At 54.8% G+C, this 20,462-nt stretch overlaps 1 protein-coding gene across 3 annotated transcripts in view; it reads right to left on the bottom strand.

Moving 5' to 3' along the window:
* Positions 1-3,944: 3,944 nt before the first annotated feature.
* Positions 3,945-20,462, bottom strand: part of PEX14 (peroxisomal biogenesis factor 14) — a 166,584-nt gene continuing 150,066 nt past the window's right edge. For all 3 annotated transcript variants that reach the window (XM_036999993.2, XM_073233183.1, XM_073233184.1), the window contains 5 exons: positions 13,953-14,038; positions 10,983-11,085; positions 9,734-9,831; positions 6,852-6,943; positions 3,945-5,190 (listed from right to left, as the gene is read on the bottom strand). In XM_036999993.2, the coding sequence (XP_036855888.2) occupies positions 4,743-5,190; positions 6,852-6,943; positions 9,734-9,831; positions 10,983-11,085; positions 13,953-14,038 (827 nt within the window). In that variant the 3' untranslated portion in view covers positions 3,945-4,742. The remainder of the gene's footprint in view (positions 5,191-6,851; positions 6,944-9,733; positions 9,832-10,982; positions 11,086-13,952; positions 14,039-20,462) is intronic.

Raw genomic sequence — 20,462 nt, 5'->3', positions numbered from 1 at the left:
AATGAGCTGTGGTGGTGTGATGCTCCTACAACCAAACTGGGGCAAATTCAAGAGTTTTGTAACCTCTTGGAAAGAGCCAGAACCAGCTGCACAGGCTCACGCCGAGCTCAGCTCTGTGGCCGGCCCACCTCCCCCAGACCTGGCCCGGCTTGAGCGCTGCCGGCAGCTGAGTCATCCGCGGGAGCCGGTCTTGGCATTCACAAGCAGCCTTGCCTCAGCCCACCGGGACCCACAGTGACGAGGCAGCTCCCTCCCCTGGGCCACAGGGCCTGCATGCCCAGTCAACCTGGGCAAGGGTGGCTTGTCCACCCCGCTTCATAAGTGGCCCTGGCCCACAGGTATTATTGGCCCAGGGCCGGGCCACAGGGTCCATGGTGGGTGAAATGGTGCTGCCCCGTCAGGCCTCGAGGAAGCAGGGCAGGGAGTAGGACCCCCAAGATGGGCCGGAGTTCTGGGGACCTTGTGGGACCAGGCCTGAGCCACCCTCACTGGGAGAAGCTGACCCACCGTCCGGCACAGGCCAGGGAGGAGGCTGCTCCCAGGAGGCCCACAGCCAGAGCTGGAGGCAGATGGCGGCTGGAGCAGACCGACCCGTTTGCCTCTGCTCCTGTGAGCCCCCTACCCCATGCCCCTCGGGAGAGACACCGTAGCCTCGTAAAGTCCAAGGCTTTTTCCCCAGCAAGGAACCCCGGAGGCCCTGCCCTGACTTAGCAGCCCCCCGGCACGGCCCAGAGGCTCCTGGCTGTGTAGGACATCTTGGCACTGCCGACACCCTGGAGGCAATTCTCCCAGGGCACTTAGGTTTCCAAGGTGTATTTAAAAACATGGCCCTGTCACTGTAAAGAAGATCCTTCCAGGACTTGTCAGGGAGAAAGGAAAGGCTTCAGGCATTCTAATGAAATTAAGAGTAAAACCTCATCTCTGCGTCCAGAAGAGCATGACTTTAAAGTACTCAATGAAAGTAAACTGCTAAGGTTTGCTCATGGTTTAGGTGAAAGGTAACCAACAGTGCTGGAGATTTCAGACCGTCCAGAGAGCCGGAGGGGGGCGCACTGGTGTGCGATGGGAGCGGGAGTCAAGGAGCCAGCGAGCCCGGGGCCCTGTGTGTGGGCCTATGCCAGCTCTCACCAAGAGGTGGTGGGCATACATCAGCATCGCGCCCCGGAGGCAGCTGCCTAGCCGCTGCAGGGAAACACCTGTGCAGGGCAAAGGAGCAGGGGCCAGAGAAGCAGCCAGGGCAGGCAAGGGTCAGCCTGGCCTGGGGTCTGAGAACTCCGTCTGAGGCTGGGGCCACCCCACCTACAGGGGATCACTGGCGCCTTCGGGCCTGCTGCTGAAGCCTGGGATCCTCTTCTCTGGGCCTTGGCAGGAAGAACTTTAAATAAACAGATGAACAAACACTAAGGAGTAAATAAACTCCTAAGGATCAGGTTGACATGCCCATCAGAAAACTGTCTGCTGCCTGCCTTTCCTCCTCCTGGGTTCTGGGGCAAGGACAAGGCCAGGGTTGGGGCCAGACGGCCGCCAGGGGAGAGTGAGGCTATGGGCCCAGGGCTGAGGACCCGCGCCTGTGCCCTGGCTGGGCACGGGGGAGGGCAGGAGAGCCATGTGGAGACCCTCCACTCCCACCGCAGGAGCCCCCAGGGCACACTGTTCACTTTCAGTCTCACCGAAAGTGGAGAAAAGCTTCCGTTTTTTTGAAAGCAGAGGAGGAGACGGAGAGCAGACTGCGTGGGAGCACCTGGGAGACCGAATGGAGAGGCCGAGGGCACTTCGTTCTCTGTTCCTTTCCCTATTGATCGGATTTTTTAATCATCGGAGACGTACTTCCACCATGTGAAAAAACAAACCTGCCCAGACTCAGTAGCCAGCTCGCTCACCCAGAAGGCCCTCCTCACCCCCAGCGGGCGGGCACCCACTGATGGGCTACGCTGCTGACAGACGCAGGACCAGGCAGACTGCAGGGCGGGGAGCAGACAGGCAGGGTCCCTGCAGCCCTGGGAACCTTCCGTGCAGCCTCCCCAGGTGCTGCTGGGCATCGTTTACCCCAGGAGGGCTGGGGCTGGCCGGCCAAGGCTGCGCGGTCAGTGAGGCAGGTGGGGAGATGGGAGGGCAGGGGGCAGCCTGGGAGACCCAGGGCAAAGGGCCATCCACAGCCTCCCAACACTGGAGTGAGTTCTTTCCTAAAAGACACTTTACAAAAATACATTGTAATTGAGTTTAATAATCTTCTCCCTTCCAGAAACGGGCTGACAGGCGCTGCCTGCTGCTCACTTCTGCCCCATTCCAAATATTTTTACCTTATTTGGATGAAGTGCATTATTTTTCTAATGAAAGGCTTTTTTTTCAAAGGGCTGTTTTCCCTCCGTCCAGCAGCTGCCTTTATTAGGCAGCACTCACGCCGTTTTGGGGAGGGGTTTTTTTCCTCCCTGAAATTGAGCCAGACTCTCTGTCCACAAAAGCCTAACTCAGAGCTCAGGACCCACAGGGCAGAGGGCTTCCTGGCCCCGGTTCCACCCCCTTCTCCCTGTTCAGGAGCCCCAGGGACCTGAAAGCCTAGTGACCCCCGCCCAGAGGCGGAGAAGCCCCAGGGAGTCCTCCCACGGGGCCGCTGCCAGCTGCACCCACCCGACAGCTCTGGCTGTATCTGCCCCAGGCTAGCTGCCCGCTGGTGCCTTCGCAGGAGGACCCTCTGGAAAGTTAGAGATGACAACAAATGGTCACCAAGCTAAAGGGGGAGACCCCGTAGCTGCCCACCCAGGACCCAGGCCCTCTGCTGAGCAGGATGGGGCACAGCAGGTTGGAGGGCGGGAACCCCACGTCTCCAGCCCCATCCATGGAGGCTGAGGGTGCTGCAGACCCTCAGCCCTCTGCTCACACTTCCAGGGCCCACCTGGTTCCCCAACACTGGGAGTCCTCGTCCAGGCCAGGCTGGGTGCCTCTGGGGACGGAGAACCCTGGTGTCCCCGGGACAAAAGGAGACTGAGGTGAGTCTCAATGTGGGCTCTCCTCGTCCTCGGGAACGCGTGGTGGGGAAATGGACCACAGGAATGTCACATGGGATCACGGGCATCAAAGACAAAACCTGAGAAAGGGAGGTCAAGGGCCATTGCTCGAGGGTCAGGAGAGGCCCAAGCACACCTGGACGGCCCTGCGAGTCAGGAATCCGTCCCGGAGCCCTTACAGGGGAACCCGGGAGAAGAGGAAGTGTTTTTGGAGACAAAACAGCCCCAATGCCAAGTCTCACCCCAGAGCTTCTCCCTCCCCGGCTGCCAGGCCAGGCAGGAGGCGGCGGTGTGCTGTGGTCAGCGGCCAGTGGAGTGCACCCAGGACACCCACCTAACACCTAACGGGTGCAGAGCTCTACCTCCTCGCCCTGAGGTCCCTGCACTTCATTCCCAAAGCCTCTGTGTCCACGCAAGCACCCAGCCGTGACCACGCCCTCTGTCCCTGTGCGCAGCCACAGCACTAGGGGCTGTGGCCACACACAGTGCGCCTTGGAGGGAGCGTTGTGCACTATTTTTCTGGGTTTAGCTGAGTGTTGTGTGAAGGTTAAAAGGAGACAGGGAGGGCAAGAGGGAGATGGGAGAGGAAGAGAGGAGACACTCTCCTGGGAGCACATTCATCCATTTAAGGAAGGAGAGCTCATCAAGCTCAACACCAGGTCTATATACAGTAACAGGAGGTCCCTTCTCCCGGATCGGCATGTCGCCCTCCGTGCTCGGGTCCCGGGACGAACCCGCCGGCTCCCAGGGGGCAGCCCTCGAACCTGCCCAGGGGCAGGGACTGGATGGAGGAGGCAGGAGCTGCCACCCAGGTGCAGGCTGCCCTGGCCCCCCGCAGCCCCTCCGGGTCCTCCCTAGGGCTCACCTGCCACAGACTTAGCCGAGATCCACCTCCCAGGCACAGCGTGCCATGAGCAGACAGGGAGCCACAGGCAGGGATTAAATAGTGACAACTCGTATTTATTACAATTATATACAGTCGTATCTTATATTCTGAAACCTATACCTGATCACACAAATGAACATGTGTTTCCGGGCGGGAAGGACAGACGGGAAGGCCCTGACGCCTGATGCTCCACGGAGCGAGAACCTCGTCTCACCAGGGGCACAGCTGAGTCACAAGGCAGCGAGCGAAGATGGCCAGAAACGCAGTGTGAGTTCATTTGTTAGGGAAGACAGTGGGGCTGGGACAGGTGCACGGGCAGGGCCTGGCTGGGGGACCCTGGGGGGCCCTGGTGAGAGGGAGGAGGGCAGGGCTGTGGCTTCTGGGACCATGGCAAGGCAGCCCCGTTGGCTCCTGGCAAGAGGAGCCACGAAGGAGCGGAGGGATGGTGGCCACCGGGTCAGGGAGGCCCCTGCCCCACGGAGGCTCAGGAGCCGGGTGATCAGGCTTCCCCTTGTCATGCCCGGTGTCTGGTCAGCTCAGATGCTCAGCACGCACCCTGGACACGCAGTCTGGCTAGGAGTCGGGGTCAAGGGAGCCTTGAGCCGACAGAATCTGCACCGTCGGCCCCACATGAGAACCAGGTCAAAGGCCTGTCTGTCTGGGGCTGAGCGGAGGAAGTGGTGGCTGGGGTTGGCATTCAGGACAGATGGCCAGGTGGACAGAAATACAACCTATGGGCAGGGCCTGGGCCCCAGCCAGGCTGCGCCAGCTTTGCCCCCAGCCAGCTCGGGGCCCCTGTCCTGGGCCCAGGGGGCGCTGGCCAGCACCCCGCGGGGACACCCGCCCTGGGCCTAGCCCCTGTCGCTCTCGTTGCTGGCGCCCTCGGGCCGCCGCAGCTTCTCCACCTGCTCGGTGATCTGCCCGTCCCCGCCGCGCCGGCCCCCCCTCTGCGCGCCCAGGCGGTCCTCCCCGCCCCCGTGGCTCGCGTCCTCGTCGTCCTCGTCCTCCTCATCCCCCCTCTGCTCCTCCTCTCCCTGCACCTCCATCCTCACCTGCCCTTTAACATCCACCGCCCCCGCCCCCTCCTCCGGGGGCCCCAGCAGGTGGTAGGCAGCCGCGGGGCCCTCGGGGCTGTGGCCCTCCTTCACGGGGGAGGGCGACGCCGACTCGTTGCTCACAGGCGAGATGTCGCTGCTGCTGTGGTGGTTCACGGCCGCGGGGCTGGAGGGCGACGGAGACTTCACTGGGATCTGCCAGGCAGGGATCTTCGGGGCTGACGGGGACGGCGGGAACTGCCGCCTGGGAGGGGAGGAGGTGGCGGGGTGGGCGACAGGGCCACCAGGCGGGAGACAGGAGGAGCCCCGCTGTCCCCTCCCACGCCCGCCCCTCAGAAGCAAGGCCCTTGGGCTGGCGGGAGGTGGGGCGGCTGGGACAGGACCAGAGGTGCCCAGGCTGCCCACGGAGCACCCACCCGCCCAGGGCCAGGCCCGCCCTCCTTGTCAAGGGCTGGACAGCCAGCCTGAGGCCCCTCCCAGCTCTCCGCACTGTCCTAGCCTCCAGTCCTGGAGAAGGAGCAGGACAAGATAGGGAGCGGCAGGGGGCCTAGGACACCTGACTTGTCCGCAGCCTGGCCACTGGCCTCGGGGGTAAGAGACACCACCACCAGAAGGGTGACATGAGTGTACTTTGCTAGAAAACCTCCGGGTCCCACACTTGACAGCACAGAGTCAGTTCTCTGCTCCTGCTCCTGCCCCCCACCCCCACCCCCAGCCCCCACCTCCCTGGCCCCCGGCCAGGGCCAGCAGCCAGCCCAAACCAAGGCTGATTCCAGGAGGGACCCGGGAGGTCAGGCCCCCTTGGCAAGGCTTGGAAGTGCAGCTCTAGGCCAGGCAGGCTCGATCCCCACTGAGCCGAGAGGACAAGGCCTGCTCCCTCCCGGGCTCCCCTGCCTCCAGCACCCACCCAAGGGCAGCTCCCCCGCCACATCCCACTGTGTGGAGTAGGCATGGGAGAAATTCGATCTGCCGTTCTTCTTGGCTCCAATGTCACCCCTCTGTCCCCCGACCTCAAAGGTGCTCATCTCCTAGGCCCGGAAACACAAAGGATTTCTCCTAATAACCCCTGGCCACCTCTGAGTGCAGTCACCTCTCTCTAAGGCTACATTCTTTTCTTCAGAAAGGGCCTGGAAGTAGGTGGCTCGGGAACCTGGGTCCTTCAGCTGGGGTGATAAGACCCCTCAAGACCCCCATCCCTGACTCAGAGGGAAGGGCCACCTTGAGCCTTTGAACCACCTCACAAAGCCCTTTCTCTAGACCTTGGGCCACACCAAGCTGGGACCGACTGTCCTAGTGTCCCACGAGTGGGAGGCTCCCGGAACACACAGATTTCAGTTCAAACTAGGATGGTCCCCAGCAAGCCAGGACAAGCCAGCCACCTTCCATTCAGTACCCGACTGGTGACACTGGCTTCTGACCCTGCCTTGCATCATAGAAGCCCACAAACTAAGGCCTCTGACCCTGTGTGAGCACTTTCTCTGGGACCAAGCTGTCACTGAGGGGTCCAGCCAGGGCTCAGGACAGAGGAGGTGGCCCTATCTGGAACCCCCAGGCCAGGAGAGGGAGGTTCTCCTCTGCTCAGGGCTCTGCCTGTTGGCTCCAGCTGTCCTTGGTCAGGCCTCTGACAGGGCCAACGAACTGTTTTTATTTCCAAACTCTTATGGGCGCTACATGCAGACTGTCACCTTGGAGTGGGGGGCAGAGGTAGGGGATGGAGGGTGGCTATAGGGGAGGGAAAGCAACAGCTCAAAATATTCCCAGATGCAATGCCTGAATTGCCACCTCAATGAGGGGCCAGCGGGACAGGGCCACTCAGGGGGGCACGGCCCCTCCACAGTGACTGCAGAGGCCCCTCCGGTCCCAGGCTGGGGGCAGAACAGAAGCCCACGCCTTCTCTCTGCCTACCGATTTAAAAGGAGCCCTTTCAAGGAGTTAATTTCCGACTTGAGTTCATTGATATTCTGGGACTCCAGGATCCAGTTGGTAGACGTAGTGGCCTGAAAGTCAGAACACAAGGAAACAAGGATCAGACTGGGGCTCCCCTCTGCTCCATGGGGCAGCTGCTTCTGGGGGACCCAGGAGCATTCCGTGTCCTGTGTGCCAGCCCGGACACGCCTGGGGAGATTCTACCACTGCCCATTCAGGGGTCTGCCTGCCCGTGTCTCTCTGTTTAAATGATGACACCCTAAAAACAAACAATGCTACAACTCTGAGTATCTGATGATATTAAGGAATCCCGACATGTTTAGGTGCAATAGTGGTATTTTGCTTATGAAAAATAAAATGACAAAAAATGATACCCACAGCCATTCTTTCCGGGGATGACTCTGAAGGCTCAGCAGAGTGCAGAGAAGCCGTCCTAGGACTTGGCTTCAATATCTTCCTGAGGAGGGTCCCAGAGGAAGAGCCACAGTGACCAAGGGCAAATGCCACCTCTCCATGCACACCTGCCCCCTTTGAATCTGACAGCTTCCCCAACAAGCTTCAGAGAACCACACTGTTCTCTGGCAAGTCTTTCTGGGACCAATGGAGAAGAGGAAAGCCGAAATGGTGGCCCCTCCAATGGTAGTTGCTGGTGGCCAAGCGGCCTGTGAAGTATTCATGGGCTCATTCTGTGGGTGGAGGCCTCAGGCGTGCAAACCCTCATCGCCCAGGCTGCAGTCCACCTCAAACTCGCTTCAAGTGCACAGATTAACAGTGGAAGGCCCCTGCTTCCCAAACACCCCTGCCTGACACAGGCAACCCAAGCCATAAGATCAAGAGAATGCGGGGAGCCCCAGGCGGGGAGAGGGTAGGGGTCCTGGACATTCCTGCCAGCCTGCTGCAGGACTCTGACATGGTGGGTGATGCTCAGAGCACTGCATGGGCAAGCAGCCCAGCCAGGCACACCTTTGCAGGGAGAAGCCCCTCAAGTGGACGCTTGCAAAGGAAAAGCGGGGCGGTCTTGGAGTGGGCACTCACACACATCCCCCCGGGTTCCCACTCCAGACCACCAGACAGCGCAGATCCAGGAGCCGCTGTTCTGGCTTCTCTGAGACCTTGAAAGCTATAGCAGCCCATTAACAAGGGAGCAATTTCCACTCACCGGCCTACAAAGGACTCAAATTTCCAAACGCATATGGTGCCAGATGCCAGGATTTAGAAATAAAATCTGACATCTGGGGCTTTTTAGCCAGTCTCTTTAAAAAACAGTTGTAGAAAACTCCCAGCCTTCAGTTTTATGTAGGTTTTTTAATTACTTAACGCTCTTCTTTTTTAATTTTTTACAGTGCTGTAGTAGGGGTTTGGAAGCCAGATATAAAAACTTACATTACAGCTGAGAAAACACAGCTCTGAGTCTTTGGTTTATGGGGTAACCAAAGTCTTCACACATATGAGTGAGCCCCACTTCAGGAGAGAATGAAAGTGGGCAGGGGGCGGGTGGGTGACCATCAGAAAAACAGATGCGAGGAAAACTGTGAGGCAGCTCAACTGCCAGGCACGATCCCGGGTCCCCTCCCCTCTTAAAATGCAACATGTGGTCTTAATCTTAATGCTTAAGGTCTGAAAACAGTTTTCTAATTTCCGGAATGGCTTCTGGCCACTGGCAGGCCACAGCTCCAAAAAGATAATAGAGGAGAATGGATGGACGGCTGCTTTATGCACCGCCCGCCGTGGCTGGAGGTGGCCACAGGCAACTACACCCAGCCCAGGGAAGGGTGGACAGCAGCTCCGCATGGGGGTTTTTAGGGACTCTTGCACAACAGGCAACCCGACTCCATCAGAAATGGAAAGACTCACTGGGCTTGGGCTGGGTTCACATGTAGCTGTGTACCGGGTGGGTCTTGCCCTGGGGGAGCCCTCAGAGTAGGTCCTCCACAGCTTGGCTGCAGGCTGCAGGGAGGCAGCAAAGCGGCGCAGGAGAGGCCGATGGAACGCGGAGAGCGGCGGGGTCCCAGAGCCAGCGGGCCTCTGTCTCCAGGACCCAGTCTGCCCAAATTGGAGCCTCCGGAATGAGCGTGTCCCACACCCAAAGACCCAGGCCAGAAGCCTGCAATCCTGGGGGCTGATGGGAGCTCACACTGTTCTAAGCATGTACAATGTAGGAGGTACCGCTATAGCTTCATCTTACAGATGAGGAAACAAAGACTCAGAGGGGTTGAGTAACTTGCCTGTGGTCACAGAGCTAGCATGTGGCAGAGGAGAATTTTGCCCCAGGCAGTCTGACCCTAGGATCTAGTAGTGCCAAGACTACTTCAGATTAGGGAAGTGAGGCTTAGAAACAGCCCCGGTCAATGCCAAGCTGGCACTATCCTCCTTTAGGGGTTACTGACACCCCAGGCCCTTGGTTTAGAGAACCTGCCCATTGCAGCAGGCTGGCGCAGTGCCCTGGCACACCTCTGCCTGACCCCAGCCTCTGCATGGCTCTTGGCGATGCCAGGACCCGTGGCCTAGCTTGCAGGCGAAGGCCATCCTGTGTCTACGCCAGTTGCCTCCAGAGCCGGGTGTATGCTGCCACAGGAGCGCCGCAGGCAGACAGCTGCTCTTCCTCCCTCCTGATGGGACGTGACCACCACAGAAAAGACGGCCTCCATCACCAAACACCACACCACCCTCGCAGGGACCGCCTCCTTTCTCTACAAGGGTAGCCCGGACCCTTGTGGTGTAAACAGCGTGAGAAAAGACAAAGCCAGACAGATGGAAGGCAGTGACGTCCTGGGACGCAGTGAACTGGGCACGAAGGACAAGAGCAAAGAGCATGCACGACGGACCTGGACCTGAGAAACCAGAGGGTCAGGGACGAGTACCTTGGCTGTGGCCAGTTCGTGGGCGAGCTCCTGGACTTTCTGCTGCTGCTGAATCAGCAGCTCCTGGACAGAGGCTAATGTCATCTGTAACTGGGTCACTGGAGGTGAGAGCATCTCTGTTAGACGATACACACAGATCCCTCCTTCGCTGTCCGCACACCTAGAAGCTGCTGCATCTAATTTATCTGTACACATCCCCCACCCCCAGCAATCCACATAATTTATCTGCACTCTGGGTAATCTACCTGCACTGTATCTAACCTCTAGTATTTCTACTTTATCTTTCTATTGTGTAGTTGTCCATGGTCAACAGTATATCCGTCCAAAACCTCTCCCCTCTAATTATATCTGCTTATGATTTGCCTTGCTCTTCCAACTTCGGTAATGCCTGCATCCCTCATCTCACAGGCCTCACTGTACCCTTGTGGAAACACAGAGACTCCAATCCTGGGAGAGACGCACGTGACTCAGGTTCACGACATCCAGGAGTGGTTAAAAACGGCTACTTCTGTTTCCCTGCTGCCCCTCTCTGCCCTCCCCACCCCACTCAGAGGCTGCCGTGTCACATGACTCTGTCCCGGCCTTGGAGTCCCTCTGGTGGCCTCCTCAGGAGGGTTTCTGAGGGCTTTGCAAATGCGCCCCTGAGGGCCAGGCTCCTGCCTGGGGCAGCGGCTCTCTCACTTGCCTGAGTTTTTTAGAATTCCGAGCTTCCACCTGGTAAACAAGTTTATAAAGGAGAAAAGCCACCTCTGGTGCGACAGGTCCCAGCTAATCTGGGCCATCATTGGGGCACTGGGTAATGAACGCCAGCCCTGTGGAGTCGATGACAGAGGAGGTGGCCAGGGTCCCTGGAGCCGCAGTAATTACAGCCTCTCTTGACCCTGTGTTGGATTCTTAGAGGGAAGGGGGAAAATCATTGAAAACCCCCCTGAAAACCTCATAGAAGCAGAAATTAAAAATGAACTTTACAGCCCTTAGAAAGGCTGTCATTTTATTCCCCTTATTAATATTCTGAGGTTGGGAGCCTTTCCGTAAAAACATAATTAATTGAGGCCGCGCCGACAGTAAACAAGCAATTTCAAATTAAACCGAAATGACGGCGGCTTCATTTGCAAATGTGAACAGATTCTCAGAGCAGATAAATGAAGTCACCACATAAAGTGGAGACAGAGGGGGGAGGGGAGGGGGCAGAGAGGGGGCTGCTCGGAGAGGCTTTGAGGGGTGACTTGATGGAGTCATTAATCTTTACCTGTCTGTGCCACGCTGCCGCTCAACTCCGAGAGACTCGCCTCCATCCTCTCCAGTTGCTTCCTGTCCTCTCGGCCACCCATGATGAGGGGGAGCAGGTATTTCTACAAGAGGCAGGATGGGCACAAGGAATGGGTGCGCACTTGGGGTTAGTCCCCAACCCTCTCTCCAACTCTGCCGACCAGCTCTCTCCCTGTTGCCCCTGGGCTCTGGAACCCCCACACAAACACCCCCAGTGAACAAGACGTTTGAAAGTCACGGGACTGTGGTTACAACCACATAAAAACTCTGTCTGGATAAGGACAGGGACCAGGGAAGAGGGACAAGTAGAATCCATTCGGTCTCTCTGTGGTTCTTTTGGTCAGTTATCTTAATGGCACTATTTATATTTCTGTTCCAAAAAATATTTAAAAGTTGACAAATTGTAAGATAAAAATGTAGAAGCTTATACAAGAAAGTGACACCATTAGCGGCCTCCAGGAAGGAGAGGGAAGAAGGCTTTTCCGACACTTTTCTGAACCTTTTACCATTTTGAGGCATGAGAATGAATTATCCACTTGGAAACAAATGAGTAAATGAAATAATCAAAAAGTTATTTGAGAGCCTAAATGGAAATCCACAACAGGCTTCTGGGACCTTTGGCTCTTTTAGTAGGGATAATATGTGGGTGTTCTGAGGCCACCCAAAGAGGTCACCTCAGTCTTTCTCTGAACAAAGCCTTAACTCCTCAGAACAGGTTTCTTTCAGGTGAGAGTCAAACATAGAACCTGAGGACATTAATCACAGGGGCAGAAGAAGCTAGTGCTGGAGGGCGAGCACACGAGGGGGCCCAGAGCTCAGGGAGCCCAGGCTAGAGGAGGGTGCGGGTCTCAGAACACCCGGGAAGGAGGCAGTGGGGCACGGCGGGGACCGGGGCCTGCTCTGGGGCGGGACGCGGTGGAAGGGGAGCTGGGCAAAGAACAGGAGCTCTAACAGCAGCTCCCGCTTTAGGAGCACAAGACCGTCATGGACCAGAAAGGGGTGGCACCAGAGGTGGTGCAGGGCGCGCGGGCAGGTGTGGTGACTGGCAGGTGTGACCAAAGGAGACCTTTGGTTCCTACTCCATTTGGAGCCCAGATGGGAAAAAAGACAACTTCTCCACTGAGTTTTCTGGACAGGGGAAGGAAAGGGCGGTTTCTCACCCAGGGTTTGTGGGTTTCAAGAGCCACTCCTGAATGAGGACGGTTATTTAGCACATGTTCAGAAGCATTTTCTATTTTGCAAAGTGCTTTTCAACCACTGTGTGAGTTATTACCCACAACTGAGCCAAAGCTCATCAAATGTAGCCTTACGTTCCAGGCTGAAAATTTCCTAAGTATAAAAGTCAAAGAATTCTTATACGTGTAACAAGCTAAAAATTCCATTTCTGAGATCAAAAATGTCAAGGGAAGGAGCTCATCCACTACTCCAGCCTCAGTCCATATCGATAAAACAAGGTGACAGCTCTTACCTTTCCTTTTTTTTTTTAACGAAACTATTAGCAGATGTTTCAGAAATTCTCTTGCCACGACTGTGACTGATCTTTCGAAGTCTCTTTTCTTTTTTAAAGCAGAGAGTAAAGATCAGAGTTTCGTGGAAACAACTGATGCTCTCCCTGCTTTGCTCCAAGGGGAACTACGCTTCCCATTTCCATCAGATCACAGGCCCTCCAAGGGCAGCCGCGTGATGATTAGGAGCCGCTCGGCAGAGCTGAGACACTGATCCGAGAATCCGGTCTCAGCATTTTATTCTTCTCAGGGACCATATGCAGATAGTGACCGGAAATGGGCTTTCGGCACACAGGGTAAGGGGAGGAGGCAGCAGGTCAGAGGGAGAGGCCCCAGCACCCAGAACAGTTTGCTTCTGGCTTTTTGACATGAAAATTTCCAATCCCAAGAATAGATGTTACACTGAAAAGAATTATATTCTTCTATGAAAAAAATTATATTCCTCTACAACTCTGTCACTAGCTTTGGCAACTGAGTCAAAAATTAAGAGTCCCAGAGTGCAATGTTTAAACGTGCTCCACGTTCCACTCAGATTCATTTTCAAAAAATCTCCAGACAGGGGTGGAGTTGCAGGCGGGATCGTAAGCAAAGGGGCTTCTCTCTTGGACCAACAGTCAGTCCTCCGGCCCATTTTACCTTTTGTCTCTGGGGACCTCCCGGGGCTCTGCATCTTACAGAAAAGCCTCATCTGCTTCAAAACAAAGTTAGTCTCTTGGCGGTTAGTATCTGATAACAAGGAGTAAATGCTCATTTTGTGCCTGAAGTTCTGTTGGAAGAAATAAACTCTGGAATTCTGAGGGTTGACCATGATGTCTGGGAAAAATGGGGCCTATAAATGTGATTATGCCGAAATTCTCAAAGCTGGTTTCAAAAGGAAGGTGAAACGACAGCATATAGTGCACTTCGTATGTACCAGGCACACAGCAATTTCCAGAACAGTACTGACCACTCCAGGGGCTTCACAACAGCCTGTAAGGTAGATGCTATCGTCCCCATTTTACAGCTGAGATGCAGATGTCACACAGCTAAGTGGCAGAGCCAGGATGCAACATTTGCAGCTGGGCCCCAGTGTCCCTATTCTGAACCACCATGTCATTTGTCTCAAAAATTTACCAACTGCTCAGTATGTGCTGGGCACAGTTCTAAGTACTTGACATGGCTTGTTGATCAATGGGTGCCATAGACACCCTGTGCAGCAGGGGCCTGGAGGAGAGAGGCTGAGTCCAGAACAGGAGACAGGATCCAAAGCTGCCAAGCACACCCCTCCAGCAGAGCAGGACCAGGACTTGACCGGACGCCCCCTCCAGAGGGTGTGTTCATGGGTGCTCTCTGCCCACAGGCCCGGCCCCACTCCTCCATCGTGCACCTCTACGCAGACGGACCTCAGGGCATGGGGAGAACGGACTGAATGCTGCGGTGGGGGGTTCAGGGAAGGGTGGACTTACCTTGTAGAGCTGGTGAAAGCCAAACGCAATTCCCGCCATGATGATAGCCAAGGCACCATAATCCCGCCATCGGGACCCCACAGGGCCTAAGAGTGGGAGAAAAGGCACGTACGTCAGGAGACGAGGCACCCGTGTCCTTCCCAGGAGCAGGGGAGACTACGCGTACTCAGTCTCTTCATGTCAAAGGGTTGGCAACTGCAGGAGACATCATATGATCGTCCGAACAGAGGCTAGCTGTGTCCCTCCCCTTCCCAGGCTCGTGGACCTGTCTGCCTCGGAGGCGCACCTGCTGTGCAGAGGTGTCAGGTCAAGAGCGAAGTCCCAGACAGGGGAGTGAGGTGGCAGGGCGATCTGGAGACCTAGAGCATGGTCTCCAAGTCTAGGAACAAAGGACCCAGTGCAGTAAACACACGTAGATGCATGTAAATACATGTCCATGAGCCCTACCACAGACAGGGATAAGAGCCACTCCAGAACCAGGGGACGGGTGAGGGGAGGGAGGGCCGAATCATGTTTATTCAAAACTATGTGCAGTCCTGACTGTGTGCCCGACAGCGTTGCAAGCACAGGAGGGAGGGTGGCGACGAGACACTGCCCCCCACCGCCCGGCCTATTCCGCTCTCACGTAAGCGGGTGGGGAGGAGACAGCCTACGAATGACTGAACAAGGTAGCGCCAGAGAGTGAACAGCAGCGCCAGGCAGGGCGGGGGGGGGGCAGGTGAGAGGCCAGGGCAGGGCCTTGCAGAAGGCTGACGCCAAGACCTGCGCTCAGAGGAGAGGAGGCCAGTGGAGGCCTGGTGGGCCCTCTGGCTGGGCCAAGAGGGGAGGGGGACAAGGGCAGAGGAGGGTCGAGCAAACCTGGGAGCAGTGGGGGTGGGGGTGGAGGAAGCAGGGGCCAAGGAGCCTGAGGGCCATTTCCCAGACAGTGGGGTCACTGGAGGCCCTGAAGGAGGGAGTGGCTGGGTTCACTCTTAATTCTGGGAGAACATCAGCTTCCTCAAGGGCAAACTACTGCTGGGAGGTCACAGAGGTAAGAAAGTGGGAAGGTGGCTATTGCAAGGACCACAAAAGGTGACTTTTTGGAGCCAGGATGGGACAGCCTCAGGGGAACAACGCGCGGCTGCCATGGAGGATCCAAGCTGGACAGCGGTCTCCCCACAGTGCAGGCTGCCGGGCCAGCGCATGGCGGAATGGCATCCACAAACGCTGCCCGACTCCTGAATGAAACTACTTCCCCAGGAAGAGAGGAGTTTCCTGCTTCATAATCTCTCCCGTGTACTGTTTACCAAGTGCTTTCATGTCATAAGCTTATCTGATCCCCAATCTTTCCGGGGCACACAGGAAAGCGTTATCTCCCTTTCAAATGTCCGTGGCTGGGCCACCCTATGTGGCGCTCTGCCCCCTCAAGAGACCTGCCATTAAGGGAGCATGGACCGCTGTTTCCAGGACGGTCAGTGGTGTGGGGCGCCGGTCAGTGTGTGGGCTGAGGCCACAGTGCCACGGAAAGCCATCCAGAAGGCACGGCCAAGCACGCTGCCCTGACAAGGAAGCTGGGGTCTGGAGGTGAACTGGGGAGCGAAGAGGTGAGGAAGGAGGAGCAAAGCATTCCTGAGACTCCTGAAAGGGGCGCCACAACTCAGCGGGCAGAGCTGAAGCCCTCCTGTCTTCAGGGCCAGACGCAGGTGTGTCTCGGCCTCCACCTCTCCCCTGCGCCTGCAAGCTCTCGAGGTACTCGTCCTGTCCTGGCGTTTCCTGCCCAAAGGACAGCGGCAGGACGTGGGCACTCGGGATGGAAGGCCTGCTGGCACGCAGGCTGGCCGGGGGATCCGAAGACCTCCACGGGGGCCCGGGAGCCCCTCCCTCCTCCCCGAGCTGCCGCCCAGGGCTCTTGGGAGGGAGAGGAGCCTGGAAGAGTAGCGCCTCGGCCACCACACCCCCTTCCCCCTCCGCCCACCCTGCCAGTGGATTCCAAGGGCATTTCCCAGTGCGGCCCAGCCCAGGAATCTCCTTCACAAACTGGGACCAACAGGTGACCTCTTCCAAAGCCCTCAGTTCCCTTTTTTGTTCGGTAGGTTTTGAATAGGTAATACACGCATGCGGTTTGAACACTGCATGGCTCACGGCAGCCTGCTGCAAACAGGCTCCCTCTACCAAGAGCCAAAGCTAGTAGCTTCTTGTCTCTCTTGCTAGATAATTTTTATGCACATGGATGTGTACTATTTTTCTCTCTCCCCTATTTCTCATTATTTTTTTCTACAGCTGCATAATGTTCCATTGAACTAATTCCCTATTGATGGACACAAGATGACTTCCAGTCTCTATTTCACACAATGCTGCCATCAACTGACCATGTACATATGTCATCTCATGTATGTGTTTATGTACATCTCTAAACATGAATTCCTAGGAGACAGGGTCCAAGGGATATGCATTTGCAATCTTGAGAGACACCACCAAACTGCCCCCCAAGGGAAATGAATCAGTTCAATCCCACCAGCCACATACAGGGGTGCCTTTCCACTCACTGCCACTCCAACACCAGGGGTTAATCATCCTCAAAGATTCCTGCCAATACTAGAGCGGAAAAGAGCATTTTACTCTAGGTTTAATATGCATTTGTCTTGAGGACTGAGCATCTTTTCATCTGTATTTCCTTTTTGGTGTAATGTTCCCTACCTTTTCACTCGATTTCTTTACCAATTTCCTTGTCAATATATAGAAACTCCTTATAGAGCAGGGAAATTAGCTCTTTGTCTCTACAGGAGCTGCAGAAATCTTTCCCGGTATATTTTTCTTGTGACTCTGCTTATGGTGTTTTGTGCATGCAGTGTTTTCATGTTTATATAAGTTCATCAATCTACTCTTTTGTGGGCTCTGGGATTTGGACTCCAGCAAGCCAGGACTTTTCTGAGGAGCCAGGAGCTCTGAGTCCCAGGCAAGCCTCTTTGTCTCATTCCTAGTTTGCTCTGTTCTGAGTGCTTTGATGCAAAAAACCAAACATCTAGTACTAGTTCATTCTTAAGAGGAAAAAATGAAAATAGAGTAACTTAAATACACACTCAGAACATCCATCTGTGCTGCCAAAATCTTCAGAGAGCATCTTCAAAATGGGCACATGTCCAGAATATTATATTCACCATTGACTTCTCCAATACCCACTATCTTATACGAAAACACTTGTAACCAGGCTAAAACAACCAGAACCCAAGTGTGCTGGACCCTTCTGATCGTCTGCAAACACACCGTGCCTTGAGAAGCGCAGCCGCTCATTCTGGGTACTGGAGCTGCCAGTGCTGAACAGATGCGGCAGCCAGGGTCCAGGATCCAGGACCCCTTCTACGGCTGCCCCACCTTCCCAAAGCTCTGACCTACTTAAGTCTCGACAAACACCTGTGGCTCCCTGCCGGCCACCCGCTTCACCCTGCACTGCCCCTCCTCCCTGCCATGCTCGCATTAAGAACATTTTATTGCCCCCTGGTTTTCATTATTAATGAAAAGGGACCAGAATGATCTTTCCTAAAGTTCAGAGAGTCTATAAAGACAAGAAGCTGAAATGCCATTTTACTCGTTTTGGAGATGTGTGATACAATTCTGTCTTGTAGCAAAATGAGAAAAGAGAAAAACTAAGATGGAGATAACTCTTATCCCCCGTGAGGCTTCCCAAGGGTAAAGGACCAGCTCCTCGGTGTGATCCTAACTGGCTCAAACCCCCAGCCATGACCGTGTGGACTCCTCCCCACTGCCTACCCTGGGCCAGTTTTTCCAGGCCCAGTATAGATGCCCATGAGAGCAGGGCCTGGGAGCAACAGCCTCTCTTATCCCCACCCGTCCCAGGTGGCCAGAATCACACAGTCAAGGGCAGAAATGGGACCAGCTGCTCTGCTGCTCTAGCTTTAAAGTAAGGGAAATGGAATGGATGAGCTTTACAAAAGGCTCAGAAGCTCCAGTCTGGAAGCAGAGGCCCTCCTGCATACACGGCAGACAAGGGGCCAAGCAGGCAAGAAGCCCACGATGACAGATCCTGGTTCCACACCTCCAACCAGACTTTTCGTCTTATCAAGCACGGACCACATAACTGAAGGTGGCAGAGCTTTGTCGGAATTCAAGAACACAGAAACCATGATATTTCACTGCCACGCAGCTTCAAATCATCCATAGCACTTCCCCAACAGCCCAACTAGCTAACTGGCCGCATGGCATGGTACTTCACCAACACCCTCCGGCCGGCACGCCGGGAAGGATGAACAGCCCGCCATGACAGTTCTCGCGCTGCACACTGAGCGTCCTGGGACAGCCCTCACGCCTCAAGTGCAGCGAAGCCAGAGGACACACTGTTGTAGGGAGGAGAATGCAGCGCTCCTCCGAGCCTGGCACCTTCCTTGGCTCTCCAAGGACTCAGTCAACTTGCTTGAGCTCTGACCATCTCGCCAGCTCTCTGTCTGCTCAAAGACTCAAGTTTCAGGTAAGTCCCCAGCATATGGGGGCCTGCGGGGCAGGAGAGCTGCACCCCATCCTTAGCCACTCCATGAGCACCACCTGAACCAACACTGTTCCATTCCTTTAGTTAAATCTCCATCAACCAAGAAATTCTCCCCTAGCAGGCAGGAACGAACATCCTCAAGTAGGAACACGTGTGGGGTTGGGAACGGCACATACAGCACAGCAATGTCAAGCTTAAAATCAGCAAGTCAGGGACTCACTGCCACTATGGAAACCCCACAGTCCAGGGAAGGTTCATCATAATACAAGGCTGAGAGCTGTCCGGAATAATCCTGCTGAGACAACCCACTGCCAGTGATGTGCTAGTGAGAACAGGGAGAAACGATCGAGCCCTTGGGGAGGCTGACAGCCTGAGCAGGGCCAGGGCAGTGGCAGAGGCCGGGCACGCCTAGCTGCAGCACCCCCCACACTCACTGAGGCTGAGCTGTCACTCCACACAGCAGCGCATCTAGCTTCTTCAGTCATCCCATCAGCTTTGCCCCCAAGCCACCTTGAAAATGAAATGGTGACATGGGCTCATCCACAGTGAGGTCCTGGAACAAAGCCTGACTGCCAAACCAGGGCCTGTTACAGCACAGAGCTAAATGCACAGAGAAGACTGGTGACTGGCTGAAGGGTACTGCAGGCTCTGCTGTGGAGGGCTGGCCACAGTGCTGGGGGCATGAATGGAGGGCAGGCAGTGGTCAGAAAGACAAACCGACATCATGTACAGAACTAGAAACAGGACACCTCTGAACAGAGGCACCTGGGCAGCTTGGACAGCAAAGGCACCCAGTAGGCCAGCAGCGGTCACACATGAAACCTGATGGTTGTCTTCGTGTGAACAGCCTGTGAAAGACCACCTTTTCCACTTCTCATGAGCTGCCACGGTATCAGCAGTGTCATCAGGCAGGAAGGACACTGAGGGTTGTATCTATCCCCTCACTCACAGATTAAAACATATGAACTCCCATTAAACTGTAAGAATTCAAAAGAGTCCAGAAATAGACCCATGCATACACAGTCAACTGATTTCTGACAAAGAAGCTGACATAATTCTATGGGGAAAGGATAATCTTTGCAACAACTGTGCTGGGACAACTGGATATCCATAGAGGAAAAAAACCGCAACCCTCACTTCATACCATACAAAAAAAATTAACTCAAAATGGATAATACATTTAAGCAAAAAAGCAAAAACTATAAAGCTTCTGTAAGCAAACAGAAAACATAGAAGAAAATCTTTGCAACCTTCAGGTAGGCAAAGGCATCTTAATATACAAAAAGTATCAACCATACAAGGGGGAAAAATTGATAAAATGGACATTATCAACATTTTAAACTTTTCACTTTCCAAAAGGCACTGTCAGAGACTGAAAAGGTAACTCACAGGCTGTGGGGTGAATATCTGCAAAGCATACATCTGGTGAAGAGCCATGTTTATAAAAACCTTTTATAGATCAATCTTAAGAAGACAAACAAGGTAAGTTAGAAAAAAGATGGGGTGGAAGATAGAAAGAGACACTTCACAAAAGATACATGAATGGCCAATAAGCACATGAAAATATGCTTGACATCCTTAGTCATTAGAGAAATACAAATTAAAAGCACAATGAGATTCTGTTACATACACTTTATTATGGCTAAACTTAAACACTGTGCTACCAACTACTGGCACACATGTGGAGCAACTGAAATTCTCGTACATTGCTGATGGGAATGTAAAATCATGTAACCACTTTGGAAAATAGTTCTACAATTTCTTATAAAGTTAAATACACACCTAATGTGCGGCTAAGGCATCCCACTCGTAGGTATTTTCCTTGGAGAAGGGGAAGCATATGTGCACACAGAGTTGTACACGAATGTTCATGGCAGCATTATTCACGACAGCCCCAAACTGGAAACAATCCAAACAACTATCAGTGGTCACTAGGTAAACATACTGTAGTGTATCCATACAGTGGGGTACCTGGAGTTAGCAACTATGCCCGGATGGCCAGGTCCTACCTCAGCCTGCTTTTTATTCAG

Source organism: Manis javanica, chromosome 4 (genome assembly GCF_040802235.1).
Source record: "Manis javanica isolate MJ-LG chromosome 4, MJ_LKY, whole genome shotgun sequence".
Lineage (NCBI taxonomy): Eukaryota > Metazoa > Chordata > Mammalia > Pholidota > Manidae > Manis > Manis javanica.
Note: the sequence above shows the minus strand (reverse complement) of the source record. Positions and strands in the feature narration are given on the sequence as shown.